This window comes from Hirundo rustica, chromosome Z (assembly GCF_015227805.2).
Source record: "Hirundo rustica isolate bHirRus1 chromosome Z, bHirRus1.pri.v3, whole genome shotgun sequence".
NCBI lineage: Eukaryota > Metazoa > Chordata > Aves > Passeriformes > Hirundinidae > Hirundo > Hirundo rustica.
The window spans coordinates 18770173-18792494 of record NC_053488.1 but is presented as its reverse complement, the minus strand read 5'-3'; the positions used below and the strand labels follow the sequence as shown (position 1 = coordinate 18792494).

The window sequence follows — 22322 nt, the reverse complement described above, 5'->3', positions numbered from 1 at the left end:
GCAAATGTCTCTTAGACGAATAAACTTAAACTATTGTCAGTTATAACAACGAGTAACCGTCTAATGCGAATGAAGCTGAAAAAATGCTAATTACACCTCAAGGCAATACTCATCCCCAGCTTAAAGCGTTAATTTGTTTACCACCTTTACCAGTTTGTTCCTCCCCTTGTGCATGTTCATTACACAGGCTGAAAAAACCACACACAAATTCTGTGGGTGCCAGTGGGGCAGTAGACAGCCAGCTAAGTGTGGGGAGAGGAGGACTGCTTCTGCCAGGGGGAGGGATAGCTGAATGCTTGTGGTGTGCACTAAAGTCTGGGCTATGAAATAAATCTTGAAAGGCTGGCCTGATGAGCACTGCTACAGGGACATGTGGCTGAACTCAGGGCAATTTTTGGCAGGCAGAAGCTGACTATGAAGCCATCTCTTCTGGCAGCAAGGAACATGGTGATGCTGGCAGCATATTTCTGCAGGGAAGAAGTACAACTTCTTAGCAGTGGTGTTAATTGATTTGAAGGCCTCTATTTGTACAGCGATACAGCAGTGCTGCAGCCTCGGGGGAGAAGCAGTTGGATTTTAGTCAATACACTTTTAAATCAAACTAGTTATCTCTACAGTTGTGGGGTTTCTGAAACTATCATTTAAGAACAGATAAAATGCAATATAAAGAAGATTTACCACCTCTGTGAAGAATTATTGTAGAGTCAAACACCTCCTTATTACTGTGATCATGAAACCACCTGAATTAGCACTCCTGTGTGTCACAGAGCACTGGCAAAACAAATCTAATGGGACACACAGGAAAACAACAGATAATGCCAGAAAATGCAATTGCTAAATTATACTGACTATATCAACCCTTGCTCACATGGCAGTTGCAGGTTTTTGTCAGGATGGATTTTCCTTGGCTTCTAAGTGCCACCTGCTGAAGCACAAAGCCACGTGTCAGAGCCCAGCACTTGGGCACTTGCTGGTGCCATCACATCATGCAGCTGCTCAGAAAGCATTGCTCAGATGGGACCTGAGGAAAAAAATCAAGTACACAACAAACTAAGCTGAAAGTAGGATGTCTGGAAAGCTCGAATGCAGAATTTAGTTGAATGACACTAAGGCAAATGGATTGAGATTCTTTCATCGGGAAACAGGGCTGCTTCTGTGGGCTCAAAAAAAAAAAAAAAAAAAGGAAGTTAAGTTTTTCCTGTTATTGTTAAATATTGATGGCACAACTCTTACATGTCACAGTGAAATTACATTAGTCCAACATCAGAACAATCATTGAATGAATGTAAAAAAGCCCCAAAGATTTAACAAACAGAAAAAAATGAGACACAAAACAGAAATGCATTGATGAAAATGTCTAAAGGAATCAATCTATGCCACAAAGTTGGAGCTTCTCTAACATATTCTGACAATTGACAATTGTTTTTCCAGAAAATGTACATAAGCAAAAAAAAAATCCCCAAACACTCCACCTTTTTAAAGTTAAAAAAAAAAAAAAAAAAAAAAAGAAAAAAAAAAAAAAAAAAAAAAACACTGCAGCTTTTGGAAAATATACCATGTTCCATGTTTTCAATGAAAAAAAGGAAGAGATTTATCTCAGAAAAATAAACACTTCTCACATTTTACCACAATCTCTGCTTTTCCACACAAAACCAGGCTTGATTCAACTTCCACAACACCTTGTGCTTTCTTTCTTTCTTTCCAAGATATTCAACAAAGGCTGGATCCTGCCCCCAGTCTCCAGCTGCAGCTCCTGTTGGGATCTGCAGCAGTGCTGTATGCTGGGGCAAAGCCTGGGTCCAGGTTTTTGTGGAAGTGGGGCTGCTCTACCTGGGGTGGCTTCAAACATCCAGGCATGAGTGTAGAAGAGGTGCTTGGGCCAGAACCAAGCTTGCTTTGAAACCTAAGATTCAGCTGAGGCACACCGGTATGGCCAGGGGGCTGCTGCAAATAGGCAGCTTTCAGCCACCTGAAGACTCGATGCTAAGCACAGGCTCTTGGGTATCCTGCTTTCTGATCATCCTACAAGAGAGGAAAGATAAAGATACAGGTCAAGCTATAATCACAGGGACACAGACAGTAGGCAGCTGCTGGCAGTGCCAGGTTGCTCTGGGCATTACCTGTTTTACTGGGAAGCCTCAGTGTACTGCTGCTTCTGCTGCTGCTGTTGCTGCTTCTACCAGTGGGCAGAAGAGGAGCTGCAGGCCAAAAATCAGCAAAATCACTGGTCTTGCTCCTTCTGCCGGTGACAGCTGAGATGGCGAAGCCCTGCTCTGCCCATGTGGCTGCAGAGGTATGAGGCAGCACTGTGAGCAAGGAATCACATAAAGGCGAGTTGGTTTTTATACAGAAATGTGCGCAGGTGGTTTCATCTGCAAAACGTCTGCTGCTGCCATCTGCCTGTGCCGAGACAGCTTTGTGTCATGAGAGCAGCAGAATGAAGCAGATCACTGAAAATCTCTTGTGGTCTAATTTCAAGAATATAGGGCATAGAGTGGGGCTTACATTAAACTAAGGTGCTTGAATAAGAATTTTGTTCTGCAGGAGACAGTATTAACCAAAATTCATTTCTGTATCACATCAAGCCAAAAATTTCCTCTCACAGACTCCCATGAAGCCACAAAGAGCACAGAATGAAAATATAGTGAAGGAAGCTGCAGAAGTGCCATCCTTCCCAGAGGAGCACACCAGAAAAAAAATGCTGCCCCATGCCTCTTTTTCCCTGTACCTTGTGCATTTTTGGGGTAGTGGGGTGGCGTCACCGAGGTGCCTTGATGGCTTATGCAGAGGCAGGAAGTAGGGGCAGAGTTCTAGAAGAGTTATAAGGGAGCCTTTTCCCTCTTTCCCGCAGGGCTGTAACAACATTTTTGGAGCAAACTTCAGTGCTGACTGTTGGGAAGGGCAGACCTAAATCCTGACGAGACAGTGTGCCACACAGAAGGCTGGAACTCAAGGTGCAGGCAAAACCTCCAGCTCTGGGACTGCCCCCAACCCTGCAGACTCAGATGTTCCTGTGGTTTGTGCCATCCTGTTTAGCATCTGTTGCACAATCAGAATGAAGAAACAGTGCTTCGAACATGAAGCACCAACCAAGATCTCCCGTCTTGATGCTAGCACCCGATACAATGGTGTGCCTTGCTACCTATCTCCCAAAATCTGCTGTGTGTGCTGTGGAGCCACAGGCTGGCAGGACAGCATCACCACTTATCTCCTGTATCTGCTGTGTCTGTAACCAGCACACTGCAGCTGCAGCTGAACAAGGGCCTTTCAGCTTAATTTTTGTGTCTCCCAAATCACAGAGAGGGAGAGTGAAGTGCTGAAAGGAGGATCTGGGCCATTGCTGTTAGTCTTGAAAATCCCTCTTGCCTGGTTCAAATCCCTTCACCTTTCCTTTAATCCCTGAAAAATGATTCCTCTGAATGTCCACTGTATGCATCCAGTGTGCCATTATGGCTGCATGTTCCCCAGTAGAGATTTTACTCTCTAGCAACTAATGCCTGTGTTTGTTCCATTAATTTGCACACTTATTAATCAAATTACATTTTGTAGAGGACAGGTTCCAATTTGAGTTCTACAGCATCTGATTACTAGTGAAAAATCATGGGTTTTGTTTCCCAGATTATTTATTTTTTTCCTGAAAGCACTATACCTTCTCTGAAGTTACCAGTTGTTATTCAGACTGCTCCAAGAGCAACTCTGTTCCCACAGAACATGGAGACTTTGCCACTGACTTAGAAAGCACCTGAAACCAGCCCTTGGAAACATGGTTCTGTGCAAATGCTGAAATGACTCCATTGGGAACCACGTTCTCAGGAAACGTAGCCGATAAGCAATGAAGTCCAAACACATGCCAACCTGAGCTGGGAACTGTTCTGAGAGCACCAGGGATATACCACCAGGGTGAGGGGGTTTAAGCTCTCCTGGATCATGTCCTTCAAGTCCCCACACAAATCCCATTAACCCAGCTCAGTGTAGAAAACTTGTCCTGAAGCACAGGATTTTCCTCAGCTGCCAGAGGCTCAGCTGAGACTCCCAGAAGCTAGAGACAAAATTTCTGCTAGTTTCAAAAAAGCACAGTTGCTTTCAGTACCAATCTTCCCTTCTGAAAATGTATATTGGTTTGGGATTAAATAAAATTGGAAGGTATTAGTACCAAAGACAAACTGGCTGCAGTTATTCAGATTAAAATTTCCACTTCACTTGAACAAATATCAGCCTGTCAGATCACTGCAGGGTGTGAAGACATGAGATAGCAAGTCAAAAGGAAATGCTTCTTTCATTTTGTGATTCCCACAGTCCATCCACATTACTTTCTTTCTGTTTGAAAGAGAAGACAAACAGCGTGACACCATGTTGTGAAATTAATTAATAAAAGAGAAGTGAATGGATTCTATTTAAGCTGTGAGATGTACAGCCCCTATTTGATAGTAAGTTTGGTTTTTGTATATATTAGAACTTCAGTAAAATTGCAGTAAGTAAAGGCTCCTCTTATGATGGCTGGCAATAATAAAGAGAGTTTCTCCACCAGTTTCCAGTGTCAGCCAGTATGCAAGTTTCCGCAGGCTTACTGGTCAAGAAAATTATAGAGTTTGCACAACCCTCACTATACTGCAAGCAGTTATTGCCCATACTGAGATGATGGCTGGACAAAAGAAAAATAGGGTTTGCAGAGGATCAGTGCGGCAAGCACTCAGGACTTCAGTATTTGAGCTCTTAACAATGCAGGCTAGGAGCTGTGGCTTCATCAGAAAGGTTTTGAAGTCCATTCTATGACCTGTACTGCGTTTAGCTGGCTGCCAGCCTAAAATGGAGCAAATGCTGCCATGTGCAAGTCATTTACTCTTTGCTACAGCAGCAGCTTCTCAGTCGGAGAGAGCAGCAAAATAATGAGAGAGGAGTAGAAAGTAGAAGTAAAAAGAAAAAGGTTTCAAAGCAGGAAAAATTAGACACCACACACTCAAACACTAGAGTTTTTCAGGAATTTTTCCTACAGTTTCTTTGTGTACCATTTTTCCCCTGTCTATATGGACAAAGGACAAAAGATGAACTGAGACAGCCTCATCGGTGTGACAAGAAGGGTAGGTTCCCAGTCTTTATTCAGCATCAGAAACAGAAGATAAGAAAATTATGAGTTCTTCACTTCCGAGAAAGATCCCCGAAGTCATATCTCTGTCATAAAACACTGAAAATGTTTTATGTAAAGTAAAAAAGTAAAAGTAAACTTTCAGTGTAGGTATGTACAAGCAACAGCTACTGGGTCAGCAAATATTCCAGGAACAGAGACAAAATAATACTGTAACACACATATCCCCTCTGAAGAAAAATATAAGTAAAATGATCTCACAGTACAGAAATAAAGGAATCAAAGCAGGAGGAGGGAAGTGAAAATCTATAAGAAGCTGCACAGGGGTGCACAGGAAAGTAATCTCTGTGTTTAGCTGTGAACCAGGGAAAAAACCCAGGGCTTTAAAAAGCATTTTGCATTTATCCTGGAACATGTCTTCCCTTCTTCGATTATCCCTCCAGTCTCCGGGTACTTGGAATCACATTTTCCCAGCAGCAAGATCAGAAGTTGCTCCATCACACTGGTGAGACCCACGAAGCCAAGAGATAACTGCAGTGCTACAGGTGACAGGTCTACATGTCCCTCTTGGGACAGACTTCCTTCCATTTATAGAAGCCTGTCCAAGACCATCACAGTTCCAGAATATTTTGGTTTCCATCTCTTGCATCCTCTGCCAAGCAGAGCTGAATGTAACCTTGCAAGAGGGGATGCTCAGGAGCCACAGCAACCTACTACACATATCAGAAAAAAAGAGAGCAGCTCATCTCAGAAAAGACATACCAGGGGTGCAAGGGGAAAAAGGACAGATGTGTGGGGTGGCCAAATACCAGATCTACTCTCTGATTATGCTCTGATCTCCCGAGGCTGAGTCTACAGGAGCATCTGGGAAGTGATTCTGCAGATTGAATATAATAGGCACAGTTACTGGAAACTGTTGTTATCGAACAGGAGGATGTTGTTGTGTATACACTTGTGATGGTTTTAGTTCACAACTGGGTGGAAACACCAATAAATGTAGTGGTGTCAAAACTGTCAATTTCTATTTCCTAAAATTAGTGTAGTTGTTTGAGTATCTAACAGAATCGTTTACTCTCTTTCTGCTGTGAGATAAGATTAGGAGAAAAGCTAAGCAGGATCAAACTTGAAATGTATAAAGACAGGTTTATTAACACAACTACAAGAGAGGAAAAAAAAAATAATAATCAAAATGAAACCTTCAAAACACTTCTCCTCCCCCCAGAACTGTTCGCTTTCTCACTAACAACATAAAGAGACAGAACATGGGATTTTCAGTCAGTTATCACCACTCTAAAATAGTCTTTCATCAATTCTTAGGGAGAAAAGTCTCTCTTAGAAATCCCATGGACACATTGCCACAAGAAACAGTTCTTTGGTGGCTCCCATGTCACAAATCTGCAGCTACCTGAAAACTCTGCAAACCGTGAGGTCCCTCCCATTGGCAGCTTTTCCCACAACTGCACATGGGCCATGAAATTCATTTGGGTTCATTTTAAAGATGAACGGCTCCAAAAGCAAAGGATATTTTTTCATCTCAAGGAACACAGATCTTTTCTCTTTATAGCGGCAGATCTTCATCTTCATCTCATCTCTCTCTGTTCAAGCTTCTCACAAGACCACAACTACTTCAATATTTACTCAGTCCACTGCAAATCCCTTTGCTTATCTCTACAATTTAAATACTCTTGTAATCTCCCTAAAGTGCATCTTTTTCCACAGTTTAAAGGGATACTTTAGTCCAGTCTCCATGGCCTCACAAGAGAAATCCAGCCCAAACTAGGCAACTCCTCCATCCTCCTTCCAGCTTGGAACTTTTACTCTCTCTTCACTGACTTCCGTCTCATGCTGTGTCTCTCCACGTTTCAATCACTCTATCTTTTCCTCTCACTCAGAGAAGGGTTAATGCTTTGTAAGTTTCATCTGTACAAGGAAAGAGTTAACACCTCGCCCAGGCCTGTAGAACATCATGTGATATCTGCCAGGCAGTGGCTGCTCTGGCTGCACCGCTGTTGGATTTCAAAGCTGTGCTGATGAGGGGCTGCAGAACGGCGGCCAGGATCTCTGCAGCCAGGCTGGTGGGTGCCTCCCGCGACCCTTGGTCTCATCAGGGTGGGTCCGGCGGACATCTCCCTCAGCCAGGCCGGCGGCGGGGCAGCCCTTAGGGTTGGCTGGATGTTAATAGCCATGGCTTCCCCTCCCCTGCTGGCAGCTGCTGGGCCCAGAGGCCTGGCCAAGCCAGGCCGGCTCTGCCAACATGGCGGAGTGGCGGGGCCTGGCTGGCCCAGCCCGCTCCATGGAGCAGCTCCTGGGGCCCAGTCGTTACCTGCTCCTCAGGCCAGAAGGAAGAGGACTCTTCCCAGGATTTCTCTGATTTTTAACCCTGTGTATTCGCAGAGGCTTGTCACCTTTCTAATGGCTATATTAGCTGTCAATTTTCATGCCTAGTCACTGATTGGGTTTTGCTATAACTTCCTCAGAAAAATCACTGCCTTGCCAAACCACCACAACACTTAATCAGAGGAACCTATAAAAGGTGAAAGAAAAATCTTGTTTCTTTAACTACATGATTAGAGTTTCCAAGCATTCTTCATCATGATGATAAAGTAGACGTCTGTGTCTATTGAAGCACTGACTCCGGCATAGTAGTTCATGAATTCTTCTGTTGTGACCTGAGACAGAGAAATTAAAAATAGGAGAATGAGCCTTTGGTTTTATTTAATGCTGTAAGTCAAAACCACACGTTGAGAAGAACTCTTAATGAAACTGAACATCTGCTATTTCATGTTGCTGCTAACAAAAAGGAATCCAACAGGAGGGATTAAGACACTTAAAATTCACTTAATTTCACTTTGCTAGAAACAAGAGCTTTTGTCCTCCATAACACTTGGATGGAGATGACATATGTGAAGTTTAACTAACTTTACCAGGAACTGAAGTTAAAATCACTGCTGCCTAAGCAGACAATTTTTTAATGTACTATTTCCCAGTGATTCTATAATCTAGTTCTTTGCACAGTTATTAATAAAGTGGATGGGGTTTCTGATGCAATTCAGAAGAAACTTGGAAGTTTATATCCACTCAGAGAGACAAAATATCATTGCTCTAAACAAGTCTCCCTTAATGAAGCAAATATTCTTTCAAATACCTAAGAGTTTTGAATAGCTTTCATGGGTATTTTGAGGTTTAAAAATTACCACTAAAAAATGCAAATAATCAAGTTAGAGAAGAGAAAAACTGTCCATGTCTTGTGATGCCTTAACTCTCAAATTGTGTAGGTCATTCCTTGAATAAACAACACATAACAAAATACAAAACAAAATTAAAAATGCAATTAACTTTGCCAGAGTATGCAAAGGAGTGCCAAGAAGATGGTGAAGGGTCTGGAGGGGAAGCCATGTGAGGAGCAGCTGAGGTCACTTGGTCTGTTCAGCCTGGAGGAGACTGAGGGAAGGCCTCATTGCAGTTACAGCTTCTTTGTGAGGGCAAGCAAAGGGGCAGGCACTCATCTCTTCTCTGGGGTGACAGTGACAGAAGCAGAGTGAACAGCATAAAATTGTGTCAGGGGAGATTTAGGCTGGATATGAGGAAAAGGTTCTTCCCCAGAGAGTGGCTGGGCACTGGAAAGGGCTCCTCAGGGAAGTGGCCAGAGCATGAGCCTGCCAGAGGTCAAGAAGCATTTGAACAATTCTCTCAGACCATAGTGTGATTTCTGGATGCCTGTGCAGGCCTGGGGCTTGGACCAGCTGGTCCTGATGGGTTCCTTCCAACTCATCATACTCTATGATTCCATGATATCTGCTCTGATTGCATTGTGTGTTTGAGAACTTAGAAAAACATGACAACAGGGAAAAGGGACCACTTCAGACTGTCCTACCACCACAAGATAATTACAAGCCTCACTAAACATGACTATTTGAGGGGCACCCAGCAAGACCATGGTGAAGAGGGCTTTTCCAGCAAATGCTCAGCAGATGCTTGAGGCATTTCTGCTAAAAACATTTAAGGTATTCAGTATAATTAGTGTCTTTTGATTCAGGAAAGCCACTGTCTGTTCTCAGAAGAAACAGTAATCAGGTGAGCTAACACTGGGATTGATGAACAAGAGGCTGAACAAGAGGCGGATGCTCAGAGTAACCAGGCACTGAACTCATCAAGGATCAGTTGGGAATTCATTTAATGTGTTCATGTATGACCTCAGCAGAAAAAGCAGGAACATTTTGTTTGAAATTTGCCAGATGTCACCACTGCTGTGGAGGTGGAAGGGAATAGCTGGCTCCAAACTGGTATCTCTGAGGATGACACTGCAGCAGAAGGGATGAAAGTCAGCTCTACTAAGCACAAAATCATGCCCAAAGTAGATAAAACCCATGAGTGGTGGGAACAAAGCAAGTAAAGGATTCGGGTGGAGAATTAGAGAGTAGGAGTCACCAGTGCAATTCAGCCCTGAAAACCCAGGTGCAGCCTGGAGAGTGGGAAGAGTTAAAGACATTCCACAAAGCACTGATAAAAACTTACAGCCTGGATTGTTGTTGTTATTAACAGCTCAGATTGAGAATATCACCTCGTGAACCACGGATATACAGGATTGCTCTGAGCTGGTCAGCAGTTCTAAGTTCAGACCAAAGAAGTTTGCAGACACATAACAAGGGGAAAGAGCCTGCTTTGCTCAGAGATGATTGCAAAGCAGATCTATAAGAAGTCCATCACAAAAGGTACGCAGGCTTTGCACCTGAAACAGAGAGTTGAGCCAGAGTGCAGGAAGGGCTCTCAGCTCTGTCCCAGCTCATGGCTCCTCAGGGTACATGCCCATGGCAGTAGTCCCAGCCCCATTCTCCCTCCCACTCTCTGTAGACAAATCTGTCTCTGTTATGGACTGATTTTCAAGTCATGTTCAGTAATTACACTGGAGAAGAACTAATTGTAAAGTATTTAACAAAGCAGGGAACCTGCTTTTGAACTAGATCCTAGTATTTATTCTCTAAAGAAGTGAAAAATATGTGGATCTTCAAAGTCAGCAACTTTTTGGGGTAGTCTGAAGGTGTACTTTGTATAATCTGTGAAATTTGATTATTAAGGCTACAAGGCTTAATGCCATCTCACAACCACCCTTGTACCTTTGCCTCAGAATGCGCAAGCTAGCTGTATCAGGAGTGTTGTGCACAGGTTATGCATCTACTTTGATGTTCCATATAAATGTGATGCACATGGATGTTTGGTACTGTAATTACTCCCACACTTTGGCCTAAGTCAAATTCTATGTCAGATGGTGATTTCATGGCTTGCAACTAGTTGCTTCACTTACCTTCCCGTCCTTGTCATCAGGTGAATCAAAATTATCCAGAAAGGCTCTAAAAACTTGATCTTCTGTCCACTCTCCATTTATGTATTTGGGATGATATTTTACATTATACACCCCACGTAAGTCTTCTATTGTTACAACGCCATCTCCAGTCTTGTCTAACTTCTGAAATGCCTGCATGATGATCTCTTTTCTTGCATTGGACATGGGAGGCTGTAAAGAAATATTAACAGAATCATTTTATTTTTGCCAACTGTTTGCCCAGTTCCAAATTCAAGTACTTGCTGTTGCTAGCAGCAAAACTTTCAGGGTAGATGGGACAATATACTGGTGATAATCTACACTGTCCATGAGCTAGGAAGGGCAATATATCCTCAAAAGAGCAATACGGTTAAGACTATTCAGTGTCTACCCGTAGAATAGCAAATGGACAATAAAAGAAAAAAATGCTGCCTAGAACACTTTTCTGATCTGCCCATTTAAAATATTTCCAACAAGAAATTATGAATTAGCCTGAGTACTAATATTTTCTATCTTAACGATTTAGGCTTCAGCAGAGCAAAGATACTTTAGACAAAATCAATCACTGTGGTGGATATAGAAAGTCCCCTCTGAATAAGTTCATGTTATGAAGAGATGCATCATAAAATGGCCAAAAAGAAGTGAGATTGATGGGCTGAACCCAGACTGAAGCACAGGAATTTTGGTATCTAAATCAAGGCCACAATTAATTTAAAAAAATCACAACTGTTTATTTGCAAATATTCTATTCTACTTTGTTTTGTTCTGTTGTGCTATATTTTAATCCAATAACAACATGAATTCCCAGACTCACTCTCAGTGTAACAAGAAATTCATCAAAATCAATTGTTCCACTGCCGTCTTTATCAAATATCCGGAAAAGCTCTTGTGCTTCTTCCTTATTAATCATCACAGCATAATGACGTAGTCCTCTCAGAAACTCATTGAAATCCAGGGTTCTGCTGTTGTTACCATCAATAATCTTAAATACTCTGTGGAAAACATGAAATTTGAGGAAAATGCGCAGGAAAACATGGAGAGTGCTGCAGTGGTTTAGCACAGTACTGGAGTAGAGAGTCACCTTACTAAGAAAACATTTCCTCCTTGTTCTGTATTCTGAGGGGAAAAAAAAAGGGGGGGAGAGGAAAAAAAGGGGGAAAAAAAGGAAAGAAAACCCCAACCTGCAACCCCCCTACACTTATTTGCAGTAGAGATGACTTGTTTAGATTGGGTGCATGAATATTACACACTGAAGTTAAATGAGGGAAAAGCTACCACAGTATTCCTGTCCATTATAGTCCCCTGCCCTCTGCAATTTGCCCATGTATATGAAGTTCCATGTTTAGATAAAGTTCCATTTGATAAATTTCTCGATCCATTTGTGGTTTATGGGGCCATCATACCCTAAAGGGAAGGAAGCTTTAAATCTCCCGTGCTGAAATACTTAAGATAATTTTAGAAAACACCAAGGAGCGCTATATGGTTAATGTTCCCTTCCTTTCTCTGGCAGGAGTTGTTCTGGGTCTCACAGAAGGATTTTCTCATGAGGGATTTGCAGTCTTCAATCCTTCAAAAGGTGAGCAGGTCAGTCCTGTGTCCCAAAACATATAAGCCCCAATGCCAGGCTCTGTGGGTTCTGGCATTTGCACTGAAATGAAGAAACTCAAGTTTTGGTCCCTGTTTAGGATGCGAGCCTCTTGCAGCTATAACTATTAGGCTGAATAGTGGCTTTGAAGTCTTGCATACTCACCTGCCAAGTCCTTTGATGCCTGCAGATCCCTTTGCTAGACACTGCAGGCGAAGTCTTTCTAAAGGGTCAGTCGTTTTGGACAGGCTTCTTTTTGCTTTCATTGCCATCTCTCGGTCATGCCTTGCTGTGCCCGACATCTGGAAGATGAAAACACTGATGTGGCATGGATTCACATTCAGACATAGTCCTGAAACCTGCCTTAGCATACAAAGCACCCCAAATTCCTAACTTGCATGCTCCTGGTATCTATGAGGACCCATTTTGACCCTCTATTTCCTTTTCCTTATATCTTTATATCAGAAAGGAAAATTGCCAATATAGGCCACCGACCATGAAAGGAGGGCTCAGCCAGCCACCCTGTGATTAATCCACATGCAGACAGGAAACTGTGTGTAAGAATTTTTCTGTCGATAGTGTAAGAACACTGTGACAGCTGGTGGGTGCAGTCAGGAGTGTCTGGCTCCCTCTGTGTCCACAGCATCCTTGCCAAGCCTCTTCTGCCTGGCCAGGTTTGCAGCTATCATTTGACCACAGGAAGATAAAAATTGCCCTGGCTGAGGACCTTTGCCTTTGATAAATTTTTGTTCCACTTAATTTGGCAGAGCTGAGATTTCTCCCATTGCATATCTGAGCAACAGCAGTCACCTACATATGACACCTACTGCTTTTTTAACATAACTGCAGAACAAATTAATACCTTAAACTTTCACAGTATTTAGCACCCCAGCATTTCACGTGCTGACAGCAAAGGCTTTCCAGCTTCCTTCAGAGGGAAACGGTGGAATAAAAATAGGGAAAACCAGCTTGTGCCTCTGCAGTGCTGCAACAGCACCACCAAGGCAGCATGCCCACTCCCTCTCCTGCAAGGATTATTTCTGCCTAGTGCTAAGAAAAGTGGGACTGTCCATGCCCATACTGGTATTTTGGGGCCACAGTGAAACCTGGGCACGTGCTCAGGACCAAGACTCCTGTTCCATAGCCTGACTGATTGATCTGCAGCAGACCATGAAGACTCACAAAATATTTTCCAGCCTTTCAAGCACCAGGGGATCAGGGCACACAAGAGTCACAAAAGTTACAGCGGAGCACTAGACTCAGAGAGCCACTGGTGCTCTGCTGAGGCAGTGCTGGAATGAGGAGATAAAACTGAGCAGCCCTGTGAGGCACTGTCAGTGCATGTGGCACTTCCAATCCTGTTGTCATTCCACATGCAGAAGCGTGAACTGAAATGGTCAGACAAAACTTCTAAGAAACATGGAATTAAACTGTTTCATCTTAACTACTCCACTCCTGTTTACAGAGTATTGGCTATGGCTGTTGACAATAACCACTTCAGATGACCCCAGCTGAGCTTGGAAAAAGAGAAAAAATAAAATGGTTTTGTACTCCCCAAATGGTTTCAGTACTAGCTTACTGTAGAAGTCTAGAGGGGTAAAATACAGAGCATTTTGGCCTTTGCCTCAGACAGAGCAAGCAAAGTTCTTCTGGGAACTCATTAACCAGTGACCAGGAAGATCTCACAGCTGTGTGAGATCAGCAGCCAAAAATGTTTTCTGCAAACAATGACCTGTCCTTAAGGGGAAATATTTAGCTGAAAAGACTTTAAAATACAGTGAGGTTACATAAACCATTGCAAAATATATTTACATTATATAATAATGTACTATTGTTTACATATAATATATAGCAACTATATATGGAGTACAGGATGCAATCATATCACTGCGCAGTGTGCTTCTCTCTACACTATGTTATGTCGTTATGGAGTTCTGTAAATACGAGGACATAATTCATCCCTACTGCACACTGCAGAAATATACAAACACATACAACATGAAAAGAGTGTAGCATCTCCTTGTCTCAGGTTCAGTGAAATAATTTCCAGAATACTGCAATGTGCATCACATAATCATTGAAGCAAATCTCATGAATTGAGGCTAGGGATGGATAATCTGATTTGTTATCTGTTATGATCTCTTGAACCCCAATAAAAGCCATTGAAACTGGCCAATTCTCTGTAATTTCTGCAATAAGAATAACATTTGCTTCTATTTCTATAATCATTTCTGCCTCACAACTCACCATCTCTAGGCTAAGTTGTTCCAGTATTGAATAATTTTTCTTTTAATATCTATTGTTTCTAGTCTGAATTTCTACCATATTAGATGTTGTTTTACTCTCTTTTACAAGATTAAAGAACTACCTTTTAAAAATATGTCCAGGTGTTAAGTACTTGAAGGTTCCTTTTAAACTCACTTTGGCTGGGTAATTAGGCATAGCTCAGGACTCCTGGTACAAATTGAATTTCAAGATGTCAGATAATTCTGCTGTTGCTCTTGAACATTTCAAATTTATTTTTTTTCCAGTGTTCCTTCTGAAGTGGGTCAGAGCACTGCAATAATCTCATTAATATCATAGATAAAGATATTCCCACTTCTTCCCCCCCCGCCGCCTAGTATCATGGTTAAAAGTACTACTAATAAATATTTCTTCTACTCTTTGCAAATCTGCATTTCTGCAAATCTGCATCCTTCCTTCTATAATGTTCACTAACTATATCACCAACAACATGTGTCTATATGAAAGTCAGCAATTAAAGTCTGTAAAGTAATTGCACTTTCACATTACACTAAGGCTTCTAGAACAGGACGTGGCTTCCTGTGCCACATGACAGTAAGCATTTTATAACCCTTTTTATACATCCAAAAATACAGAAAACAAGGCAAATATAAAACCTGCTACATGCAAGCCTGGTCCACAGTGACACACCATTTTCCTATTTCTGTTGGCTACAGGCTTAAGTTAGAGGTAAACACTTCCTAGGCTGTATTGTAAGAAAAGAGATTCCAAATCAGTGCAGAGAGGGAGGAATCACAGTAATACACTTGCTCTTTCCTCCCCTTTCATTTTGCTCTTGTTTCTTTTTAGATAATGTGAAGTAAGTAAAGATGCAGTCAGGGTTTGTTGAATATAACAATTCTCTGCATAGTGTACAAATGTGTTACATCTTAAAACCAGTAATAAAACAATACCAGGTCGTAACAGTAATTCTACATGGTTTTAATTTGTGTATTCATCCAAGACTATCAGATGTCTCCCTCAGTGACATTAACCAGCAGTGTTTATTTTAATTTTGAATGCTAGAGAGTCTTGTTTTGTTTAACAGCCTAGGCTATGAACAATTACAATACCCCACGCCTGTTTGTTTCTATAGGTGATGTTGTGTTGCGCAGGCCAAACAGAAATGATTGCATTTATTCTTAACAAATACAAAGCCTTAGATTTTGGGTTAGATTTTTCCAGAAGAATCTTAGGATGTTCAGCAATCAGATCCCTTTACATTCCTCTGTGCCTGAGGATTAAACTTGGAAAGAGTCTGATTCAGTCTAAGCTCTGTAACATTTGTTTAGATACTATCCTTCAGCTGAGCCGAAGAGCCTCCTATGAAAATCCTAAAAGCCACTGCAGTATGATGGGCATCTAGACACTTTCCTTTGGACTGCCCAGGCTCCTGAATGCCCCTGTCCTGGCCAAAGACACAAGCAGCACACCACCCACCCCAGAGCATAAGATCTCAGGATCTAATAAGAGATTAAGTGGCCTAAACAAATTGCATACATTTAATTTACTTCTTATAATTTCCTTATATTATTAAAAACATGAAAACTGCAGGAGCATTTGACAGCCATCTAAACACCTTAAAAATCTGGCTTCCCAGCCCCCCTGACCCCTCTGCAGCAGCTTCCCATATCTCTCTCTCCATTGTGAACCGCAACATCCAGCTTCAACCTTCCGACAGGTGGACATTACTGCAATTGTGCTTTTGCAAATATACATATATATTTATAAATATACACATATTTATATTTCTAAATATAAATCTAATAATCCTTTACCTGCAATACTCTTCTGGACTTGGGGTTTCCACTCAGGACTAGGAAGTATTCAGGAGGCTTGGATAGTGTTCTGTCTCAAGCAACAAGTTCAGGTGATAATGGGCCGTGGCCTCACTTGCAAAGCTTCTTTTTCCATCTCATTTTACTTGTTTACACACCCGCTGCCTTGGCCCCCCCTGTTTTGGGAGGCCTGGAGTTTGCCAGCTGGTCTCCAAGGTGACATTGGAGGCTGTGGCTGTCCCAACCTGCAATTACGCTGCCTCCCTGGACAGTTGCTGTGGGGTTTTGAGGCTCTTTTCATTTTATCTCTTTTTAAAATAACGCCTTTTCTTCTTGTCTCTGACCACATGGGCTGGAGAACAGGGGAGAGTGGGAGACACCTTGCGCTGCCCCTTGCGGAGTGGTAAGACCAAGGGAAAGTAGCTGTGGAAAAATGCTACACTGCCCTGGAGGCCTTGTGCAGGGTTGTGTTTATAGAACATGTTTCTCTGCTTTCATAGTTGATCGGGCTGAAAAGACTCTCTGGTTCAATTCTTTACTCAAAATATGATAGAAGCAAGTAAGTAAAAGACTATCAGTTGTGGTTCACAAAGAAGCCCCTCACCAGTGTATATTTTTTTTCCCTGATGATTAATTGCCACTTTGAAGACCTCCTGGTAGTTAGGACCTCTGGGGAGATGCTAAGCTTGTCTTCATTTGCAACAAGAAGAAAGCTGAAAAGGTTAAACACCCATGTAATGAGGAAAAAATGCTCTCTGCCTGGAAACAGCTATTAGCAACTTTGTCTGCAGAAGGTCACAAACATTGTCAGTAACATGATGTACCACTTTGGTAGGGAATCAGGATATTGATAGACCCCTTAGGGGTAGGAATAGAATAGCCTGTGTGTGTTTCCTGGCCCTCTGGGGCAGCAGCAAGGTAAGATCAAGGCTGATGGCAAAGGCAGCATGTACAAGTCAGTGTGAAGCATGTGGGAAATGAAGAGAGAGCCATGTTCTGGCCATGGATGAAACACTGAGCAAGAATGAAAAAGTGTATCATTTCCTGGCAAAAGCAGAAAATTATTTTAGGCAACTGCTAGACTAATACCACTTGCACCCTGGCAGGCTGCTTATCTCTCATCAACAGGTACTTCCTGGTACTAAACCGAAGCTTGTGCAAGACTTAGAATATTCTTTTATATCATGTGGCAGCTGATTGCACATTAATGCACAACCAGGGAACAATGCTTATTTAATAATTTACTGATTCAGAAATACTGCCTTTGTGAAAATGTAACATTCTTCCATCCACTATCTTTGTTTTATGAATATCTTCCCAGAGACCTCCTAGGAATGCAGAAGAGATAAGGGGCTATGAACATTATCTGGGTTGCTGCCTATCCACACACTCGCAAAGACAGAACACAAGCACTGAAGGCCAGAGAAGTGGTTTTCAGCGAAAAAGTTTGCCCTTGGAATTCAGCCTCCTACCCGAATAGAGAAATTATTCAAGTACAGAATTTGCATTGACTTTCAGAGGGTTGCAGCAGATTAGAGCAAGAGGCCTGGGCTCTTGAAAGAAAGAAATAAAGACAGAAAGGGAAAGAAAAAAAAAAAAATCTGGATATTAGCTGCATTCTGCTGCCTTTTCTTCCCTCTGCCAGTGAGCCCAGGCACATACAGACAGACACGGATGTTTACACTCCTCTGGGAGTTGGACTATGCCATTTCTGAGATGGTTAATGTGTTACCAATCTGAAAAATTATTAACAGGCTTTCAGGTGTCTAAGATTACATTAGAGTGTGGCAAAATTTATTTGTATGTGCTGTTACTCTGCACAAAGCTGAAAGCAGAGTTCAGTGAATTTAGAATTAATCACAAATGATATAGTGATTTCATCCAAACTCTGAAGTTTTTCCTCATCATTTTCAAATTAGCACTGAATACATGCATACCTATTTGATTGTTGGTTTTGTCTGAACAGCTTAAACTCTCTGCTCAGTTTGTAGTTTAGCACTGGACTAAATTAACTAAGAAAAATATACTGTGAGGCCTAACATGATCTATAAATTCATGACAGAATCAATTTAAGTCAACTGAAGTTGCTAAAAATTCAGATTTTTTTGTTGAATTTAGGTGAGAGGGAAGGTGCAAGAAATTCCTTATAAACTTTATAAGAAGTGTCTCAAAAAAAAGTGGCCCTGTTTTTTTGCAGTTTAGTTTACTAAGTTCTAGCACTGTTTCTTAACGTGCCACCTGTGACCATTGTTGTGGAGAAGCTCTTCAGCTATGAGTACAGGTATGAGCATATCTGTGTGTCCATAGCAGGGAAATCAGCAGGGTTGTTTGTGTGGAATACAGGTTTAGAAAGAAATAGCAAGCAAGAGGTTCTAGAACGCTATGTAGCAAAGATTAATTTTACAGGATAGGCCACTGTGGTTTTTTTCCTTCCAGTAAAATTAAGAAAGTTTCACATACACAAAAAAAGAAACCCTCCTGGTAAGTACATTGTCAAGGGAAAAGTATTCTGATTTTAAACCAAGCTGAAATCCAATTAAATTCTGAATCAAGGAATGGTTTGTGTTGGAAGGGACCTTACAGATCATCTAGTTCCAAACACAACTGAACTCTGACTCTAAATATAATGCTTTTATATCCAAATATGCTGTCTCCCTGTGTGGTTTGCAGTTATCCAGCTGAAATTAAATGTCTGGTCTCCAGAGCAGAGACCACCTGGCACATGCAGACTGCTTAAGCTACTGAGCTAACTCCTAAGAGAGTGGTCGCCACCAACCTGCCTGCTGGATCCCAGCCCCAGGCATGGTTTGTAACAGAGCCACAGCCCAGTCTCCACGTATGTCTGACCCCACATCAGTGACCCTCTTCTCAGCCCTCTGAGCTGAGGAGTGTTCCCAGCCCAAAGGGCGCACACTGCCAACAGCGCCTATGAGATGGATTGCTCTGCCTGGCTCCACAACTACAGCATTCCTAACCTTTACCTTTAATTGCCTTTTTCCATTGCTCACAGGAAGCACAAACAGATTTTGGGTTTTTTAATGCTATGTCAGCTGTTAAATGCACTTGACAAGTTTTTTGAAAGTGATTTGAAACCAGGAGCACTCCAGAAAAAGAGGCAGTTATTTTTAAAATTTTTCTCTTCTTGAAAATATACCACAAATCTGTTCTCAGTTGGAGAATGGAAAATGATAACACTAGATATTTCAGTTTTTAAAAAGTTAAGCAACTAATGTTTACTAGAAAATGATTATTTTTAGCCTGTGCCTTGAAATAAAGAAAATTTACATTCTTGAATATTTCTGGCCAAATAGAAAAAACAATTTTGTGGGTGTTAGGGGTTTTTTAATTCTCCTACATTTCTCAAAAATATTGGCAATTTTCTGTCAACCACAGTGAAAGGATGTGATGGAGTTCTGACATGCATGAGTAACTTCTGTGCTTAACTCTCTCTCTTTTGTCCACAGAAGAAAACAGTTAAATGAGACCAGCATTCTAGGATCAAATACCTTTTGATGCTGAAAAGCTGTCCTTAATCATTGCAAAGTGGGGGAAGTAGCGAAGAATAGAACAAGAACAATCTGCAGCTTGCTTCAAGGACAACCAGAACAATCTGTCCTAACTGAAGAGGGCAAAGAGGAAGGAGCCAAAACCAGAGAGGAGAAGTTTTCAGCAAGCTCAGAGAGGCCTCCCTAAAAACGGTCACAAAGTGCTGGAATGTCCTGGGGAAGGAAGAGTGGTTGTGGTGTGTCTGCTTACGGCACAGGCACATGCCAAAAGGGGGAGTCTTGATCACTTTTTACAACTCTGCCAGTCCTCTGAAATGTAGATTTTTACAGGTATCTGGGATCATGCATGCACCATTAGGCAGGAGAGGAAAAGGTGGTGGGAAGCAATGTCAGTAATACAGGAGAGGGCAAAGCCACGCCAAGCACTGCTGCAGGAATATCTGAAGGGGGGGGCTGTGAGAGGGAAGCTGGATTGGCTGTCAGGACAGGGAACCCTGCACATGCCAGCCCGTGGAGCCAAACTGACTTCAGCTATGACTTCAGCCTGTGGGGGTGGTATCATTTCTTAAACTACCACAAATGGGATGTATTATTTCCTTGTTATTCACTGGAGCTTCCTCTCCAAATTAGCAGGAACTGTTTTGGTTTCTGACTCTAGGAATGTACTGGTGGTGAGTTGGATGCTTTTCACAACCAGGGCATGCTTGACGCGGCAGCACAATTCAGCATGCTGGCGATACTCATCAGCATGGCTGATGATATACCATCACTCTAGAGGGCCTTGTGATGGCCCAGAGCCCCTTCGTTCCATGGCCTCTGCATTTCAGGAGTGACTTCTGTCACCCAGAGCATGAGCTATTGCCTGGCTCTGGTGCACAACAGGCCTGAGATGCTGCCCCCTTGACGCAAGAGCTGCTGTTGTCTCAGTGAAGGTCTCTTTTCTCCAGCTGTGAATAAGAGACTCAGGGATGAGTCAGCAGACAGAAGACAGAGTCAGGTCTCAAAACAGATGAATGCATCTTAACTCATAAATAAGGGCTAGAAGGAAAGAGGTGATGTGATTGTAAAAGTCCTGCAAGAATGTCTCTGCCAACAGGCTTGCCAACCTTGTGATAGGGACTTTAATGGAGATTTGCTGGGACTCATGACCAAAGCCTGAGAAGGAGGAGAGGTATGGGTTGGGCCTAACATTTTGCAACACTGGAAAGAGCATTGCTGGCAACCAGGTAAAGTGCCTGCATAGCACAGATGCACATGTACAAGAACAGGAGACAAAGATCTAAGCATGGTCCTCAGAGTGGCAGAATCACAGAATGATCAAGGTTGGAGGAGGCCTTCAAGATGATTGTGAGTCCAGCTGTCAATCCAGCACCACAATAATCATACCTAAACATATTCCCAAATGCCACATCCAGATGCCTCCTGAACATTTCCAGAGAAGGTGACTCTGCCACCATTCAGGGCAATTTATTTCAATGCCTGACCACCCTTTCATAGAAAAATATTTTTCCTAATATCTTGTATTGTGGCGATGCAAGAAGTGTTTTGTTAGGTTTTTATAAAATGTTATGGTTCATTTCACTGTATCCCCAGTTTTGTAACAGTCCATTCCCTTTTGTGTTCTCTGTATAATAAGGTGTTTTGTATCAGTCCTCCCACCCCCCACCTATCTGTGTCCATCCCCTCTGCCCCCCCCCCCCCCACCCCGGCTCTAGGGCAGCCTGTCCATCACTTTGAGGAGCCCTCCCAGGCTGCAAAATCTCAAGGAGAGGGCTTCAGGTGATAGGTAGCCTGGGGGGAATTCTTTTCCTCTGGAGGTGGTTGGTCAGAGGCTTGGGGGTGGGCACACCTTGTGTGGTAGTTTCAGGCAGATTTTGGGAGAAACCCTCCCACAGGGCCCCCCTCCCCTCCTCCAACCGGTTCGGGAAAAAAGACTTCCTCAGAGAGAAGTGGAAAAAACCTGCTTATTAAACAGGCAAGGCACTCCCAGCACAATACCCGATGACAAGAGCTTCGTGCCGCTTACGGAGGGATAACAAACTTAAAGAAAGTCTCCTCTTGAGGGTCGTCACTGTGCTCCACCGCTCCGTCTCCGCTGACGTTGGGAGAAAAGAAGATGTGCAGGGCTGGTCTTGGTGGGGTGGGTCCCCTGTGGAGGCCCCCGGTGCTTCCCCAGGTCCTTAGTCCGGAGAGGTTGGAACAGTTCTGAGGAGAGGGCAAAAAAAGCAAAAAGGAAGGAAAAAAAGGACAAAAAAAAAAAAACCAAAAAAAAAGCTTCAGCTCTTCTACAGCGTCTAACTACGCTAGCACTAAACTAACTAACTGCCGGGGAAAAAACAACAGAGCTTCTTTCGTCTTGCCGTGTTCCAACTCCCCCGCTTCAAGGTCACTCCGATGAGCAGAGTTTTCCTGGGGAAAAACAAACCGCGCTTGCCCTCCCCCCTGCACCCAACAGACGATTGGGGATACACAGTCACCCCAGGACACCTTGTTACCCCCTGGATCCCCTGATTTGTTGTCTTGTTGTAACCTCCCTTGAACCCCTCCCCCGCTTATAAGGTGGAGGAGGGAGATTCAAATCCTCTTCAGCTCTGCTCTCCTCTCTCACTTGCTGGCCCCCCTGGCCTGAGGTTAGGACCAGCTGCGGACTTCCCGCAGCTGGGCCTGAATAAACATCTTTTAACCTGCTAAGATGAGAGCCAATCTTTTCTTCTGCTGCCGTGCTGTCACGACACTATTGGTCCAGCTGCTGCTGAGAAGCCGACCA

At 42.8% G+C, this 22322-nt stretch overlaps 1 protein-coding gene across 2 annotated transcripts; it reads right to left on the bottom strand.

Annotated features, from left to right (window-relative positions):
* Positions 1-6278: 6278 nt before the first annotated feature.
* CAPSL (calcyphosine like) lies at positions 6279-21648 on the bottom strand. 2 transcript variants are annotated; one of them, XM_040090351.2, is made up of 5 exons: positions 21582-21648; positions 12154-12290; positions 11218-11395; positions 10386-10595; positions 6279-7752 (listed from the first exon to the last, which is right to left on the bottom strand). In XM_040090351.2, the coding sequence occupies exons 2-5, from the start codon at positions 12288-12290 to the stop codon at positions 7651-7653; spliced, it is 627 nt and encodes a 208-aa protein (XP_039946285.1). In that variant the 5' UTR covers positions 21582-21648; the 3' UTR covers positions 6279-7650. The 2 variants fall into 2 exon arrangements, with proteins under 2 accessions (XP_039946285.1, XP_039946284.1); XM_040090350.1 differs by lacking the exon at positions 21582-21648 and adding an exon at positions 16050-16231.
* Positions 21649-22322: the final 674 nt, after the last annotated feature.